This window comes from Parasteatoda tepidariorum, chromosome 1, assembly GCF_043381705.1.
Source record: "Parasteatoda tepidariorum isolate YZ-2023 chromosome 1, CAS_Ptep_4.0, whole genome shotgun sequence".
Lineage (NCBI taxonomy): Eukaryota > Metazoa > Arthropoda > Arachnida > Araneae > Theridiidae > Parasteatoda > Parasteatoda tepidariorum.
In genome coordinates, this window is record NC_092204.1 from 6,489,891 (window position 1) to 6,504,870 (window position 14,980).

The following is a 14,980-nucleotide window of genomic DNA, read 5'->3' on the forward strand; positions in this document are numbered from 1 at the left end:
AGTTGACGGCCTCAGACTTCGTCGCTGAGGAAGTTCTTACCATAGACAAACTATGGTTAGTTCCATAAGTAGGTGGTGACGTATACAAAAATTTTAAGGGCATTAACAATAAATTGGGATAATTAATATAATAATATTTTGTTAAAAATGCTTTTAGCTATAATGCTTCTGAAGCCACAGTATTTTAACTGGGGGTAATAATGCACAGAGAATGCAGTATCATGTTGTAATGAAAACAAGCAATATAAAATTGCTTAGCATTCAGAGTGATTACCTGTTCATGCATATCAATGCTCATTTAAGGTAAAGCATTAAAATTATTTCATAAATGAAATTTGTATAGGGAAAAGTAAATTTTTTTGATAATATTACAAAACGTGTAACTTGAAGTTGCATGAAATATTTTTCTCTTTTGTTTCACAAGAAAAATCTTCTGTTGTTACCTCTTATTTTAAATTTATTTTAGTTACATGTTTCAGAACGTAATTGTCAAATTATTTCATTCATTAAATTATTTCAAAATTAAATTGTCAAATTATTTCATTCATTAAAATGTCAAATTATTTCATTCATTTAATTGGCAAATTATTTCATTCCTTAAATTGTCAAATTATTTCATAAATGAAATTTGTGTAGGGAAATAAGTACATTTATTTTTTGTTGTTGATAATATTGCAAAACATGCAACTTGAAGTCGAATAAAAAATATTTCTTTTTTGCTTCACAAGAATAAACTTAGGTTGTTACCTCTTATATTAAATGTATTTTAGTTACATGTTCCAAATTGTATTTGCTCCATTTACTATCATTATTTTAAAATTTATTAGTAGTTATTTTTGCAATTTTGTGAAGAGGTTGAAAATTTTATAATCTTCTTTACATTTTTAATTTATTGACTTAAATAATTTTGTGTCTACTTTTTAAAAACAAAATGGTTTGTTAAAATATTTTTAAAAAAACCCTGTTTTTTATTGATGTGTTGATATTGTATTTAGGAATCAGAAATGGAGTCTTACCGTACTAAAGTGTATAAAGAATCTCTAACAGAATCTCATATTGAACAACTTAAAAACGAAAATGAAATCGTCAAGCTTTGCAATGTTGCTCTGCAGAGTGAATTGTTTGGATCAAGATTAGCTGCAAAATATCTAGAAAAAGAACTAGCTGGAAGGTAACAAGTTATAAAAATTTATTAATTTAATAAGCTTCATTAAAGGCAGAATTTTGTTGATGTTAATTTAGTTGTTGTTGAAAATTTTGCTTGGAATTTCTAGATTTCCTTTAATCCTCGTTCACGCGATCGGACATATTCTGCTCTCCTGAGTTAATAATTAACATACTACAAAATGTTTTCTATGTAATATTATCATCCTATTGTATTTAAGGTTAACTCACTCAATTTCATTTGATCATACACAGTAAGCTAAAAATGTTGTATGAAACTAAGAATATTAAAAAGCATGATGTACATTTGTTGCACGCTCAATGTTTACAGCAACTCAAGTTATGACCCAACTGTGCCTCATGCCATCACTAATTCTAATACCGTTTATTTATTTATTTTCATGTTAGAAACTTATTAAACCACTAAAGATTTGTAGCGTAACTACCACTATAATAAATACTAATTCACTAGTATATAACACAAGTTAACTTGATTCTTTCTTGAGATACCTTTTGATAGATGAAGGTTGACGTATTCGATAATTATATACCCTCAGATTCATTGTTTTTTTTCTTTCTTCTTAACGCTAATTATGTGTTTTGCTTGTAGAATCCAACAAATTCAACTACTGGGCAAAGACTTAAAGTCTGAAGACCACAACAGACTATGGGAACAATTAGAAGCTGAGATACACCTTCATCGTCACAAAACAGTCATCAGAGCCTGTCAGGCTCAGAGAGGATTTGGATGTCTTTCTCCGCCTGCCCATGTAATTCTATTTATTCATTCTCAAACGTTATTATTCAACTCTCCTAAATATTAAACAAGTAAAAATAAATTCCTACTTAGGTCAACAAAGAAAATTTTATTAAATAATTAAAATTAATTAATTAAATTTAATGAATGAATTAATATTTGAAAAAAAACTGTATTAACATCAAGTGTCATTCACTACAAGCTTAAAAAAAATGTAGTTGAACTTGAGGGGATGAAAAAAAAGTATTTTATTAACGATTGTAAAATTTGAACAAGATATATAAATATATATAGGGAGAGTGTGAACTAATTGTAGGGAATGGAAAAAAAATGGTGCGTGGTATCAGATAACTATAAAAGTATACATTTGGTGATGTGGACCACACATGCTCAAACTTAATGTTCCTTATTCAATTTATCTGACACAGCGAATATAAAATACTTAAATATGCACAATAAACAATTTTTTTTTTCAAATAGAGCTATAAGTTAGAAATTATCACTGATGTTGTTTTTAAATTATGTTTACAAATTTTTACAAATTCTAAAAATTAATAACTTAATGTACCCAAATGTCCTAATTACTAACCTTAAATTATTAACCAATCAAGTGAAAAAAATGTTTTAAAATTATTGTCAATGTTTTAATTTTTAAAATTTTCCTGAAAATTTGAGGTAGTGGGGTTAAGAATAAATTCTCTTGGTTTCATTGACAGAATATCAAATTGAATTTTAAATTGATTCTGAAGATTAAATGTCAATTTTTTAATGTAGCTTAATAGTAGCATGATTTTTTTTTTCATTTTAGAACTGTTTTTAAAAGATTAACAACAAAAAAAATATGAAATAGATTCATGTTTATTTACTCATGTATGCTACATATGTTTATTCTCATATTATGTATTTTAATTTACATTTATCAATCGTAACAATTTCTTTTTTACCCCATTCAGGATTTTAACTCATTAAGGAAATCACAAGGAGTTGGAGAGATCAGACTCATAACTTTAGAAAAGGGGGAAAATGAAGGTTTAGGTATATCAATCACTGTACGTTTTACTGTTCTATTATCTATTCAAATTTTATCTATTTTTTGCTTAAAAACATATTTTTTTAATGTTAATCTTAATTTCTTGGAAGTGCTTTAAAATACAGTAGAAGATCCATATACAGGGTTGCCACTCCACAAGGAAAACCAAGAAAATACAGGGAATTTAAAAATCCCCTAAAATAGCTGGGAAAATGCAGGGAATTTAGAGTTTTTCTTTACAAACTGGGAAAATACGGGGAATTTTATTTTTTATTTTCGTCTATTAAAGAATGGTGACCATTCAAAGGGCAATGTACGGGATATTCAAGGAAGATATTTCAGCTATACTAAACTATTTCATTATTTTTTATTTTATAATCATCATTGAACAGCGGACCCAATTTTGGGTTTGCGACTACTAATGTTCAACTCGTACCCTTGTAATTTTGAACCAATCCAGAAGACAAAGAAACTAAGGGATCAGTTCCTCCAGAGGTATGATTTGTTATGGGAACATGAAGGACTTTGTGACTGCACAGATTTTGTGACTGCATCAGTCACAAAATCTTTGCGACCTCTTTGACATGGGGCCCAGTGTCCCAGAGCCAGATTAAACATACGCAGGGCCATTAAAATTTTTGGGGCCCTTCGATTAAATTTTTTATTTATTCAACTATAAAAGTATTTATATATCCTTTCATTGAACAAAGCATATTTAAAATAAAAATAAATAATAATAAATTAAATTTTACTTTATTAAATAAGAACTAAAAAATAATCATAACATTTTGAAAAAATCATTGTTTTTCTTAATTTTTTAAAATTTATATTCAAAAAATGCATATTAAGGGGGCCCCTAGGCCATGGCCTATTCTGACCTAATGGGTAATCCAGCCCTGCAGTGTCCTATCAACCAGGCTAGCCTGGCATTATTTAAGTAGGCATAATAGCATTATTTAAGTATGTTCAGCTGTACCTTTTTACTCTAAGCTTTTCCAGCAATTAAAACTAGTATAGTTAGCCCAATATAGCTCACACAGGAACACATTAATTGTTGTTTCCTCTTAATACATTGTGTATAATACGTATTTGGAATATACAGGGAATTTTTTACCCTCCAGATTTGAGTGGCAGCCCTTATATAACACAAATCTATAAACTACAATTCTTCATAAACCATAAACTTTGCAGGTGTAAACAAGGAAAATTGCAGTTAAGAATTTTCTGTTTTTTTTTTCTTTCATTATTTGTTTAGAGGTTACAATTTTAAAAGCTAAGTAAATCAAAACTGTCAAATTTGTTTATCTGTTTTAATGCTGTAGAAAATTAAAAAAAAAAAATTCTGTAAATACTTATAATTGTATGTTTTTGTGTTTTTAATAACTTGTGAGTAAAAAGTATTTTAAAGCATTTTCTGATTGATTTGTTCCAGGCTAATATTGCTGCCGTATTTTGTAGGTAAATTTAAAAATAAGTGAAATGAATGTAATGCAAAATTCCAAGACCCTTGTTTCAAGATTTGCACTACAAATGTCTTCTGTTGTATGTCTATGTGTTATTATTTATTCTGAAAACTCAAAATTAGAATGAACGACAGGAAATGGGTATGAACAGTGTTGTGAATTAATGAATATGATGATATGGTTTGAATATTATGATATAAATATTTGTAGAGAAAATTATTTTTTAAGCATGGATAAGTTATAAGTAACTTGTTAAATCCATTTTTTTCTTATGAAAAAAGTAAGTAAAATCGAATTGGAACTAGATTTATCATAAAATAACAATTTTGAATAAATTTTAACAATGTTTATTTTAATTAATCTTAAAATCCAGCTATTATAATCACTATTATAAACGATTAACTATTATAAATGTAACAGGGTTGCCACTCCACAGGGAGAACAAAGAAAATACAGGGAATTTAAAAATCACCTAAAATAACAGGGAGAATGCAGAGAATTTTGATTTTTTTTTCTTTACAAACGGAAAATACAGGGAATTTTGTTTCTTATTTTTGTCTTTTAAAAAATGGTGGCCTCTTAATGCATAATTTATGAGATGTTTAAAGATAATATTCCAACTATACTAAACTATTTCCTTTACTATATCATTATTCAGCTTTTGTTTTTTTTTCTCTAAGTTTTTCCAGCAGTTAAAATATATATAGTCAACCCAATATAGCTGACACAGGAGCACAGTAATTATGAAACACTGGGAATTTTTTTTCTTCCAGATTTGAGTGGCAACTCAATATTAAATTTGAAATTTTTTTTTATGAATATTAATATCACATGTTTACTGTTTGTTCAGATAGATTATTTGTGCAATTAAATATTTTTAAGGGTGGAAAAGAACATGCGGTACCTATTGTGATATCTGAAATTCATCCTAACATGCCTGCCTGGAGGAATGGTCAATTGTTTGTCGGAGATGCAATTCTTTCAGTCAATGGAATTGATCTAACTGACAAGAGGCACAACGAAGCAGCACAAATTCTTTCCAACCAAGTAATATTGTTATTTACTGCTATTGTTCATTTATGAATGCTTGAAACTTTTGTTATAATTTTTTGTATACTATGTCACAATTTTTTCTTAATATTATCTCGGGCCAACTGTTTAAAATTTTCTGCAGTACCAATTGGAGCAATATGTACAAAACAAGAGAAACCTTGCAGATTCTTTTACTAAACTTGTTAACAAAAAAAGGATGTTTGCAACTCCATAATCTGTTTGAAAGAAGAAAATCTGACTTTGAATGGAACGTCTTAACTCTGTAATTTTGGACTCTAATTGAGAACTGCATAATAGAAAAAGAATTGCTTATATCATTCTTTTTCAGTAATTTTTTTTTTTGTTCTATAGTCAAAAGGAAAGAATTTATTTTCAGTAATCGACTCCTGGACTAACAAGCAATGAATGTACAGAAGATAGTGAGTATGGTAGTATTTTGATTTTGAAATATTAAGAGTAAGAGTAAATAGCTATTTATTGTTGTTGAAGTAAGACTTGAACATAAAGTTATCTCTAAGCATTTTTTTTAAAGATGTAAATTATATGATAAAATTAATTTTGCAATGACTCAATGACACGAAATCAACTTATGTCTAACTACACATTTGTAATATGCAGTACATTTCATAGTAAATATAATTATGTCTACTGATTATACAGTGTAATTAAGGTAATCCTTATTACATTAATATTATATATTGTAATTGAGTAATCATTTATTTGTATGAATGTGTGTAAATGTTTGTTTTATATACATCTAAATTTAGCTTTGAAGGAAATAATAATTATATACCAACAATAAAATATAATGTGCCAATATTTATATCAAGTAGTTGAAAAATTGAAAATTTATATTTAATTCATATTAGTGAATTTGATTTTAGTATGAAAATCTTGTACTTATTGAATTAAATGTATTTTTAGTATGTTTGTATTACATTTATTGTTATATTTAATTCTTTATCTATCCTCTTCAATTCTTATTATTTTAATGAAATTAGTGATACATTCTTCTATGAGCTTTAAATTAGATTTTCTTAATCAAACACATTTATTTTTTTGTATACCACCAAATGTACTTAAAGAAAGAAAAGAAAATTCATCATGAAAAAAGGAACATCTGAAAGTATGTTCCTCTCCAAGAAAATTTTCTCTATCCTATTTTATGACACTTAATTGCAAAAACTAAGTTAAATAAAAATTAAAAGTATAGCTTAATATACAAATAAACCTTTCTTATAGAAGTTCTACATTTTGTTCATTCTTTCTCTTTCAATGTATCATTTTTTTTCAGACTGTTATAATAAAGCTGAATAGTAAGAATATTGATTTAATCTTATTCAAAATTCTTTTTTCCTTTTGACAGCATGGAAAAATTACTCTTGAAGTCATATTTGTCGCCCCTGACGAAGAATGGGGCAACGATGAAAACAACCCAACATATGAGTAATCTTGCAGTTTTGTACATCTTGTTTTAGAAATATTTTAATTTTGATGATATTCCATTAGTTAGTGTTCTATAACGCTTTGCTGCCCCCTGTGGCATAATTTTTTCGGGCCTTCTGCGACATACCTCTCCAGTACTAGTGTCTTTCTGCTGGATACTTTCAATAATAACAAATACACATGTTACTAATTTAAAGTAACAGTAGCGTCGACTTAAAAAAAAAACTTTTTTGGATAAAATCATTTTTTTATTTAAATATGTAATATTTTTTTATTCTAATATGGGCAATATTCTCGCATTTTGTAGGAGGAAAACACACACTAATTATTTCCTTTTTCGCATTTTGTATATCATCACCACATTAAAAAAAAATAATAATAAATTGTGAAATCCGTAGCTATAATTACCGAAAAAAAGAACGACAGTGAAATCACGCAAACCGGACTCTTTAAAAAGGGGTTACTTAATGCATGTTTTCAGATTCTGTTGTTGTAATAAATATTATCGTATTAAAAATATTGGATTTTAAAAACTATGTGAAAATGAATAATAATCTGCATAAAAAATAGAATTCAGCCGAAAAGAAAATTTTTTTTACCTAATTATTCTTTATTATTCTCAAATGAGAATAGAAAAATCAGAAGCATTTTTTTCCCCACTCAAATGCGCAAGAAAGGCATCTTTTGAATATAATTCTGAAGAAATGATAAAATATTTTGAAAATTTTTATAGAAAAGAAAACCAAAATTTTTTGCTTTGTACAGGAAAAATCTTTCTGCAAGAATTTGTTATTGTTCTACGAAAATGTCACCGTGTCGCCACAGGGTTGCTGCCTTTTACACTTTTCGAACATGTGAAAAAAAATTTCCTTTTGTAAATTTACATTCATGTTTAGGTTTAAAGAAATCTTATTTATTTGGATGGTTCATAATACATTTATGATGTATTATGAACATTTATGGTTCATATACATTAATTTGGTTATTATGATACATTTATGGTTCATAATACATTAATTTGATGAATTCACTAGAGCTGAAAATTTTATTCCTTAAGTTGGAGTTATTCATATTATGGGGAATCAAAACATAAATTTTTTTCACTTACTGTAATAAGCAACTATGCACAAATATTCATTGTTAGAAATGAAATTTTTTTTGTTCTGAAACTAAAAATTGCTGCATACAAATATGCACTAGTTAATATTAAAATATTTTATTTACTGAATTATTTTACTTGAAATTATTTTATTTACTGTTAATTGCATTTTCTGAATAATGTTTATAGCAGCTAATCGATGCCTTAAGAACATTTCTAAAGTCAAAATTAATAATGAGACAAACAAAAATAATGCTATACAACACAACCATTAGACCTGTCTTGACTTATGGACTTTAAACATGGTCTCTAACTAAATCACAAGCAGACCTGCTTGTTGTTTTTTAGAGAAAAGCCTTTAGAAAAATTTTCTGTGCTTATAAATGTGGATGGCTTATGGATACAACGTCATAGTTATGAGCTATATAGGCTATTCAAGGAAGCTGATATAACAATATGTATATTTAAGTCACTTGAAAAATAATCTAATATTTTTTTTACTGTTCAAAATAATTTATTAATTTGGGATTTATTATTCTTTGAATAGGGATTTTTCAACATCAGTTCAAAAAGGAAAATTTCTTTACATTTTAAAATTTGATAATTACGTGTTCGTTAAATTGGGTACTGAATGTATTAGTTTTTAAATTTATAACTTTTGAGAATAAAGATAAATACCTATAACAGATTGCCACATATTTAAAAGTTATCATTAAAAATGTATTTAAAAAATGCTCTCTTGTAATTGCATATAAATTTTTTATCACATAAAAAGGTTTGGAGATTTTATCAGCACTTGCATGAACTTTTGAATTCTAAAAATTTCATCAACTGCAAAAGTTAAATAATGGATATTAAATGATATACATTGAAATCTAAATTAAGTGTACTTAAATATTTTTATAATTTGCAATAATTATTTTAATTTAGTAGAGATAATTATTTACTAATATATGAAATAAAATTTGAACTAGGCAGATCATCATATTAGATTGTTTTTCTTTTTTTAAAAATTTAATTTATAATAGACTATTAGTTTTCTCCAGAATTAAGTAATTATATAACCGCTAATAACTAAAATCCGCAGACAGACCTCAAGAAAGTAAAACAAATATCACCTGTGAGTGTTTTATAGAGTTAAATCAATTCTTTACTTGCAAAATTGTTTTGTACAATATCATTTTTAAGCAAAATGTACTAATCCAAAATATGTAAGCACCGGGCACCCAGTTCTACAAAATCTTACAAGGACAAAATATCTCAGGCCAAAATCTACTGCAAACAAAACAGTAATAAAGATTTTCCATGGAACGCACGAATTTGTTCTAGTTTCAGACGATGGCCAATTGCTAAGTAGATAATTTACCCATTAATAATTGAGATGATTACTGTATTAATTTTTTTAAAACCCTTTTTTTAGGTTTTCTTTCTTCAATGTTTTCTTTATTTTTAGGATATTTTTTCATTGGTTTACAGTTGGTCATCGATTTAACGAATTGATTGGGACAGACAAATCCATTTGTAAAATCGAATATAAATTTTTGGTAAAGAGTATGGTATAAAAATATCAATACAAAATACCCTCAGATATTCAGATATGAAAAAAAAAAGTGATTATTGTTTACAACGAGCTTAAAAATTATGAGTTATACATTAGGAAATAAACTTTAAAATGATATTAATTCTTTACATCTACTTGGTTTTAAAATTTAATACATACATACAATTACACACTTTTAATATGTTTCAGTTCGTTGTTTTCATCAGAAAAAATATTAATATAATGGAGTATCTAATTGAAATATTTCATTTCATGTTTACTTTTATTGATATCAAAATCGAAATCAATTTTTAAACAAATCTAGTTTTCAAACTAGAAGTGTGAAAATATTTTTTAAAAAAACATTACACATTTGGATTAAGGTGTGAAATATTCAAGATTTTAAGTGCAAAAAATTAAGTTTTACTTTTATGTGCGTATTTTTCCCCATCAATTCTTGCTTGTTAAATCAAAGCTAAAAATTCGTTAAATGAGAGCATTTTAGCACCCTTTTTGTCATAACAGAAAATATGTTCGTTAAATCGGAGAATTCATTAAATCAAAGTACGTTAAATTGAGGTTTGACCGTATATTTGTAATTTTTCTTCTAAAAATTTATAAACAAATTTTCTTTTAAGGTGTCCATTCTTTGATTGTCACACCACCCAACATCTTTCGTTGTACGCAAAGAAGCAGCAGATGGTCGACAAGGCTGTCTCTGCATCTTCCTTGTGTGACCCATCCTCTGACATCAATCAAAATGATGAGTCCTCCAATAAGGAAAATGTTTCTTTAGAGGAGCCTACATATCAAAACTCAGAAAGTTCAAATTATTTGCACAAAGAAAATGTTGTTGATATCATAGTTCCTGATAGGTAACTCCTTTTTGACTTTTTTTACCTTATAAATATTTACTGTCGTAATTAATAGTTACTCCAGGGCTACCAAAATTTAACATAGACCATCATAAAATGAGTGAAAATGTGTTGTAATATCCATGGTGCATAGCGTTTTTAAAAAGAGTTAATTTTTTTTTTTATTTTTTTTTTAAAAGCACTTAAAGATGCATTTTTCCTTAGAAGTTTTTAAAAAGTGCTTAATTTTCCCTTTTCGAAAATGAGATTCTTTTCTTTACCATTTTAATTTTTGCCACGTTGTTCTATTCAACATTATCACAATTCATTCAACCACATTCCATTTGAGCTTTCCGTCGGTACATAACGCATGAAAGCACCTATCATTTTACAGGTTTAATGAAATTCTTGCGAGTCTGCATGTGCGTCTACTGATCAAAGTTTTCGAGATATAGAAGTTTGTTATGTTGAGAGTATAGTTTGTCTACAGTAAGAACTCTCCCGCCTCAAAGCCTGAGGTCGTCTGCTGCTATGGAAACAAGAATAATGCATTTCAGGAAAGCTAGCTCCTCTTCACTCTAGGGTTAACAAAATAGACGGAAGAAAAATATTCCCTTTCTCTCCCTGACCTGAGCCAAAACCTATCCTAAACAATAACCCTCACACCCCTACATGAAATAGTTATACCTCTTTGCCATAGTCACTGCCATGGGTTCAGATGAATGGCTAGGGGAGTTCTTACTTTAGACAAACTATAGTACTCTTCAACTTATGATTTGTGTTAGAGTTATAAAGAACTTTGTTTAATGACTTTTCTTTTACTTGTAAAGAAAGTAAATGAAAATTAATACTGGAATTATTATTTTAAAATAGCAACATGTATTTATTCAACAACATATAATTGTGTACCAAGTCACAAGTTGTAGGCACATTAAACAGATATAAAATTAGAGCAATAGTCCAGTTAGAATAAGCGAAGTATGCTTGAATATTTAAATAAGTATTACTAATACATAATGAAGAGAGCTTCATTTTTAAAAATCAGTTTATTTTCATTCAGAAATCTTTTAAATATCTTAAATGCTTATTATTATTTAAAATGTGTAAACATAATACATGACATCTCAAGTTGATTTAATATCAATCACAACTGGAAAATATTTCAGTTTTTCTATTTTGATGACTGTAAAAATCCCTAAATTTCCTTATGTGAAAAATATTTAGTACATTATGAAACAATTATCAAAAAATTTATATTATTTTGTAAAATCTACTGGATTTTTTTTCTTATCCATGTTGGCAGTTATGTAAAAGTTAAAATATTAATTATCTAGTCACAGGAGAATAAAAATGAAAAACACTGTTACAACGCATTGATTTTTAAAAATCTCTTTTAAAAGTAGTTGAGAAAAAAATTTGTGAGTTTGGGTAAAGAATTATTTTTAACTCTAAAATTATCTTAATAAAATAATTCAAAACCCCATTATAAATTTTTATAAAATCTATTTTAGTGTTTTAAATCAATGTATATTAAAAAACATTCTTTTTTTAACTTCCAGAAAAATTTTGAACAATGTTTGGCGGTCTTTGATGTCGGAGAAAGAAAAGATAAGGTAAGTACAAGATATTCTTGTAATATCATTTTAAGGATATTAAGAGCACCATTAACAGAAACAATTGTAAAAGATTTTTTTGTTTTTATTTGGTTATGTCCAAAATCAGGATCCATCGTTCTAATCATTGGATTCCGTTTTCTTCTGCTAAAATCATTAACACTATTCTCCATCTACCGATTTCAATTTCTGGGAATTATTCTAGTAAATTGGCTAATGATATTTCATTCCTAATGTTTGGAAATTTTCACATCTGACACCCTAGGGTTGCCCTGTTATTTTGATGTTTTGACATTAAAAGAGATTCTTGTTTATAGAACCAAAACACTATAGCATGTCCATTTTACGTTTAATTAGACAGTTTCAATTTCATTCCTTTTCACACTGATGAGTTATGCCTATAATTGTATATTATAACTGTTGAATAATTGCTTTATTCATATCAATCTGTGTTCATACCGATTCTCAATAAAATCTTTCCGGAGATAAGTCACTAAATATTTTGAACAGATATTTTATATGTTTGAATTACATTGAGATAAATTGTTCCTCACATGAAAAGTAATAACGAATAGTCATGAAACATTTCATGGAAAATTGAAGCTGATTTCTTTCTTCGAGGTAAACAGTTGCTCGAATCCCAGCAATGGTAGGTAGATACGCATCTGCATCCGGCTTGCACTGACCACAGTGTTGATGTGAAAGATCCTCAGTGGTAGACAGATCATGGGTTAGAGTCCCTTTGCCATCAGACTAACCGTGGGAGGTTTTCTTTCTCTTCCTCTCAATGTAGTGCAAATGTGGGTTGGTTTCATCAAAAAGTCCTCTGAGAAGGCAAATTTCTCCAATACTTGATCCAGGAGCTCCCTTGTTTCTGGATTAGGTTCAAAATTACTATGCCATGTAGTTGAACATTAGTAGTCACAAACCCAAAAGTTGGATCGGCTGTTCAGCAAGATTTATGAAATAAAATTATTCTTACATGAACCATGGTTGCTCAGGGGATAGAGCGTTCGCCTTACAGTAAGGTGAAACCAAGGACCGTTGTTTTTTTAGAAGATATTGGTTCCTTTACCAGTATTGTTAATGCTAACTGCTGCATACCATATATCATATCATTTCCGGCCTACTCATAATGATATTATAATCGTTGTTGAACAGCTGACCCAATAGCAGACTACTATTATTCAACTCTGTAGCCTTATAATTTTGAACCCAATTCAGGAGGCAAGGGAACTCTTGGATCAAAGTATTGGAAATTTGCCTTCGTGGAAGACTTGGATGGAACTCACCCGCATTTGCATTACATATAGAGGAAAACCTCCTCGGTTAGCCTGATAGCAAAGGGTCCTAACCTATGATCCGTCTACCACTGAGGATATTTTCATCAGCCCCGTGGAATCAAACAGAATTAAAAAATATATGACTGATTAGAGTTCATTTTGTGTAATAAATTTTAAGTTTGATACCTCACTAAAATTACTTTCTTGACTACCCATTATAACTATTCCATAGCTACCAACATGAATAAAAAAAAATTCAATAGATTTTATGAAATATAAATTTCCTGATAATTGTTACATAAAGTCCTGAATATTTGACCCATAGGTAATTATAATGATCAAAATAGAAAAACTGTAATATTTTCCATACTTGAACTGTTCCTATGTAATATGTTTACTCATATTTTCGAATAGTAATAGGTATTTAATTCATCAAAGGTAGTTAAAAGATTTTTTTAATATTAATTTAAAAAGAGATCTCTGAATAAAATAAACTGAACAGTGAAGAATTTAGAACTGAAAAAAAAAATTTTAAGCTGATTTCTATAAATAAGGTTCGTTTCATTATGTATTTGTAACACTTATTTAAATATTCAAGCAATAATCTGTACGAAAATTCTATTTCAATAGGGAGTTTTTTAGGAAACTTACTCAATTTTAGAGAATTTTCTAAAATGTACAAAATCCAGTAGTTTACTGGAAATTTCAGTAGAGTTGGTAGCTATGCTATTATAATCACTATAGAGGACCATTGTAGTTTTAGAAGATACCTCTTCTTTTACCTGTACTGTCAATGATAAACACTAAATATACACTAAACATAATGATAGCATAATTACCTAGAAAATTGAAGCAGCTGCACAAGATTTAATTAATCATACATATTAGAGCAAGCTATCATAACTTTCAAGCAGCTTAAATCATTCATGCTTGTGAATTTTGGGTAATTTAAAAACTGTTTACAGTGTAAACAAACTCAGCTGAATTGAAGACAATGTACAATATGCTCTTTATATCATCTCTAATCCCCCTAGCAACAAAATAATTTGGATCCTCATTGGACGAATCTTGGGCTCAATAAGAGTTTAAAAGGGCCGTTATTTCCCAATAATTCCGATATTTTACTGCCACTTTACAACCAATAATAGCCCTATATACAGTTGTCAGATTCACCTGACATTTTATATTTATTATTCGGCCAATATAGGTCCTATATTGTGCATATATAAGCCAATATTGGCTTTATACAGGAATAATATTAAAAAATCTACACATTCCAATACTGGTCCCTCAGTGCATGTTCATATAAGATCCATATTGAGCCCAACACCTTGTCTCTGGGCTCAATATGAGTCCTATATAAACATGTACCATTGAACCAATATTGGGATGGCTAGATTTTTTTAATATTTTCCTTATACAGGGCCAATATCGGCCTTTATGGAGCCAATGTAGAGCCCATAAATGAATATAAAATATAAGGTGAACCTGACAATTCTGTATACAGTCAATATTGGTTATGTAAATTATCGGGTGAATTGGACAATCCTATATAGGGCCAATATTGGGGGGAAAAATAACAATGCTTTGAAACTTTATTGAGACAAAATTATTGAATATTGGTCCAATGAGAGACCAAGTTATTTTGCTGCAAAGGATATCAAAAAAGCGCCATTTA

At 28.2% G+C, this 14,980-nt stretch overlaps 1 protein-coding gene across 2 annotated transcripts in view; it reads left to right on the forward strand.

Annotated features, from left to right (window-relative positions):
• The window catches only part of LOC107449776 (Golgi-associated PDZ and coiled-coil motif-containing protein), a 35,877-nt gene that overhangs the window by 18,528 nt on the left and 2,369 nt on the right, over positions 1-14,980 (forward strand). For both annotated transcript variants that reach the window (XM_016065420.4, XM_071183936.1), the window contains exons 3-9: positions 996-1,171; positions 1,775-1,934; positions 2,875-2,970; positions 5,297-5,461; positions 6,834-6,913; positions 10,191-10,427; positions 11,966-12,019. In XM_016065420.4, the coding sequence (XP_015920906.1) occupies positions 996-1,171; positions 1,775-1,934; positions 2,875-2,970; positions 5,297-5,461; positions 6,834-6,913; positions 10,191-10,427; positions 11,966-12,019 (968 nt within the window). The remainder of the gene's footprint in view (positions 1-995; positions 1,172-1,774; positions 1,935-2,874; positions 2,971-5,296; positions 5,462-6,833; positions 6,914-10,190; positions 10,428-11,965; positions 12,020-14,980) is intronic.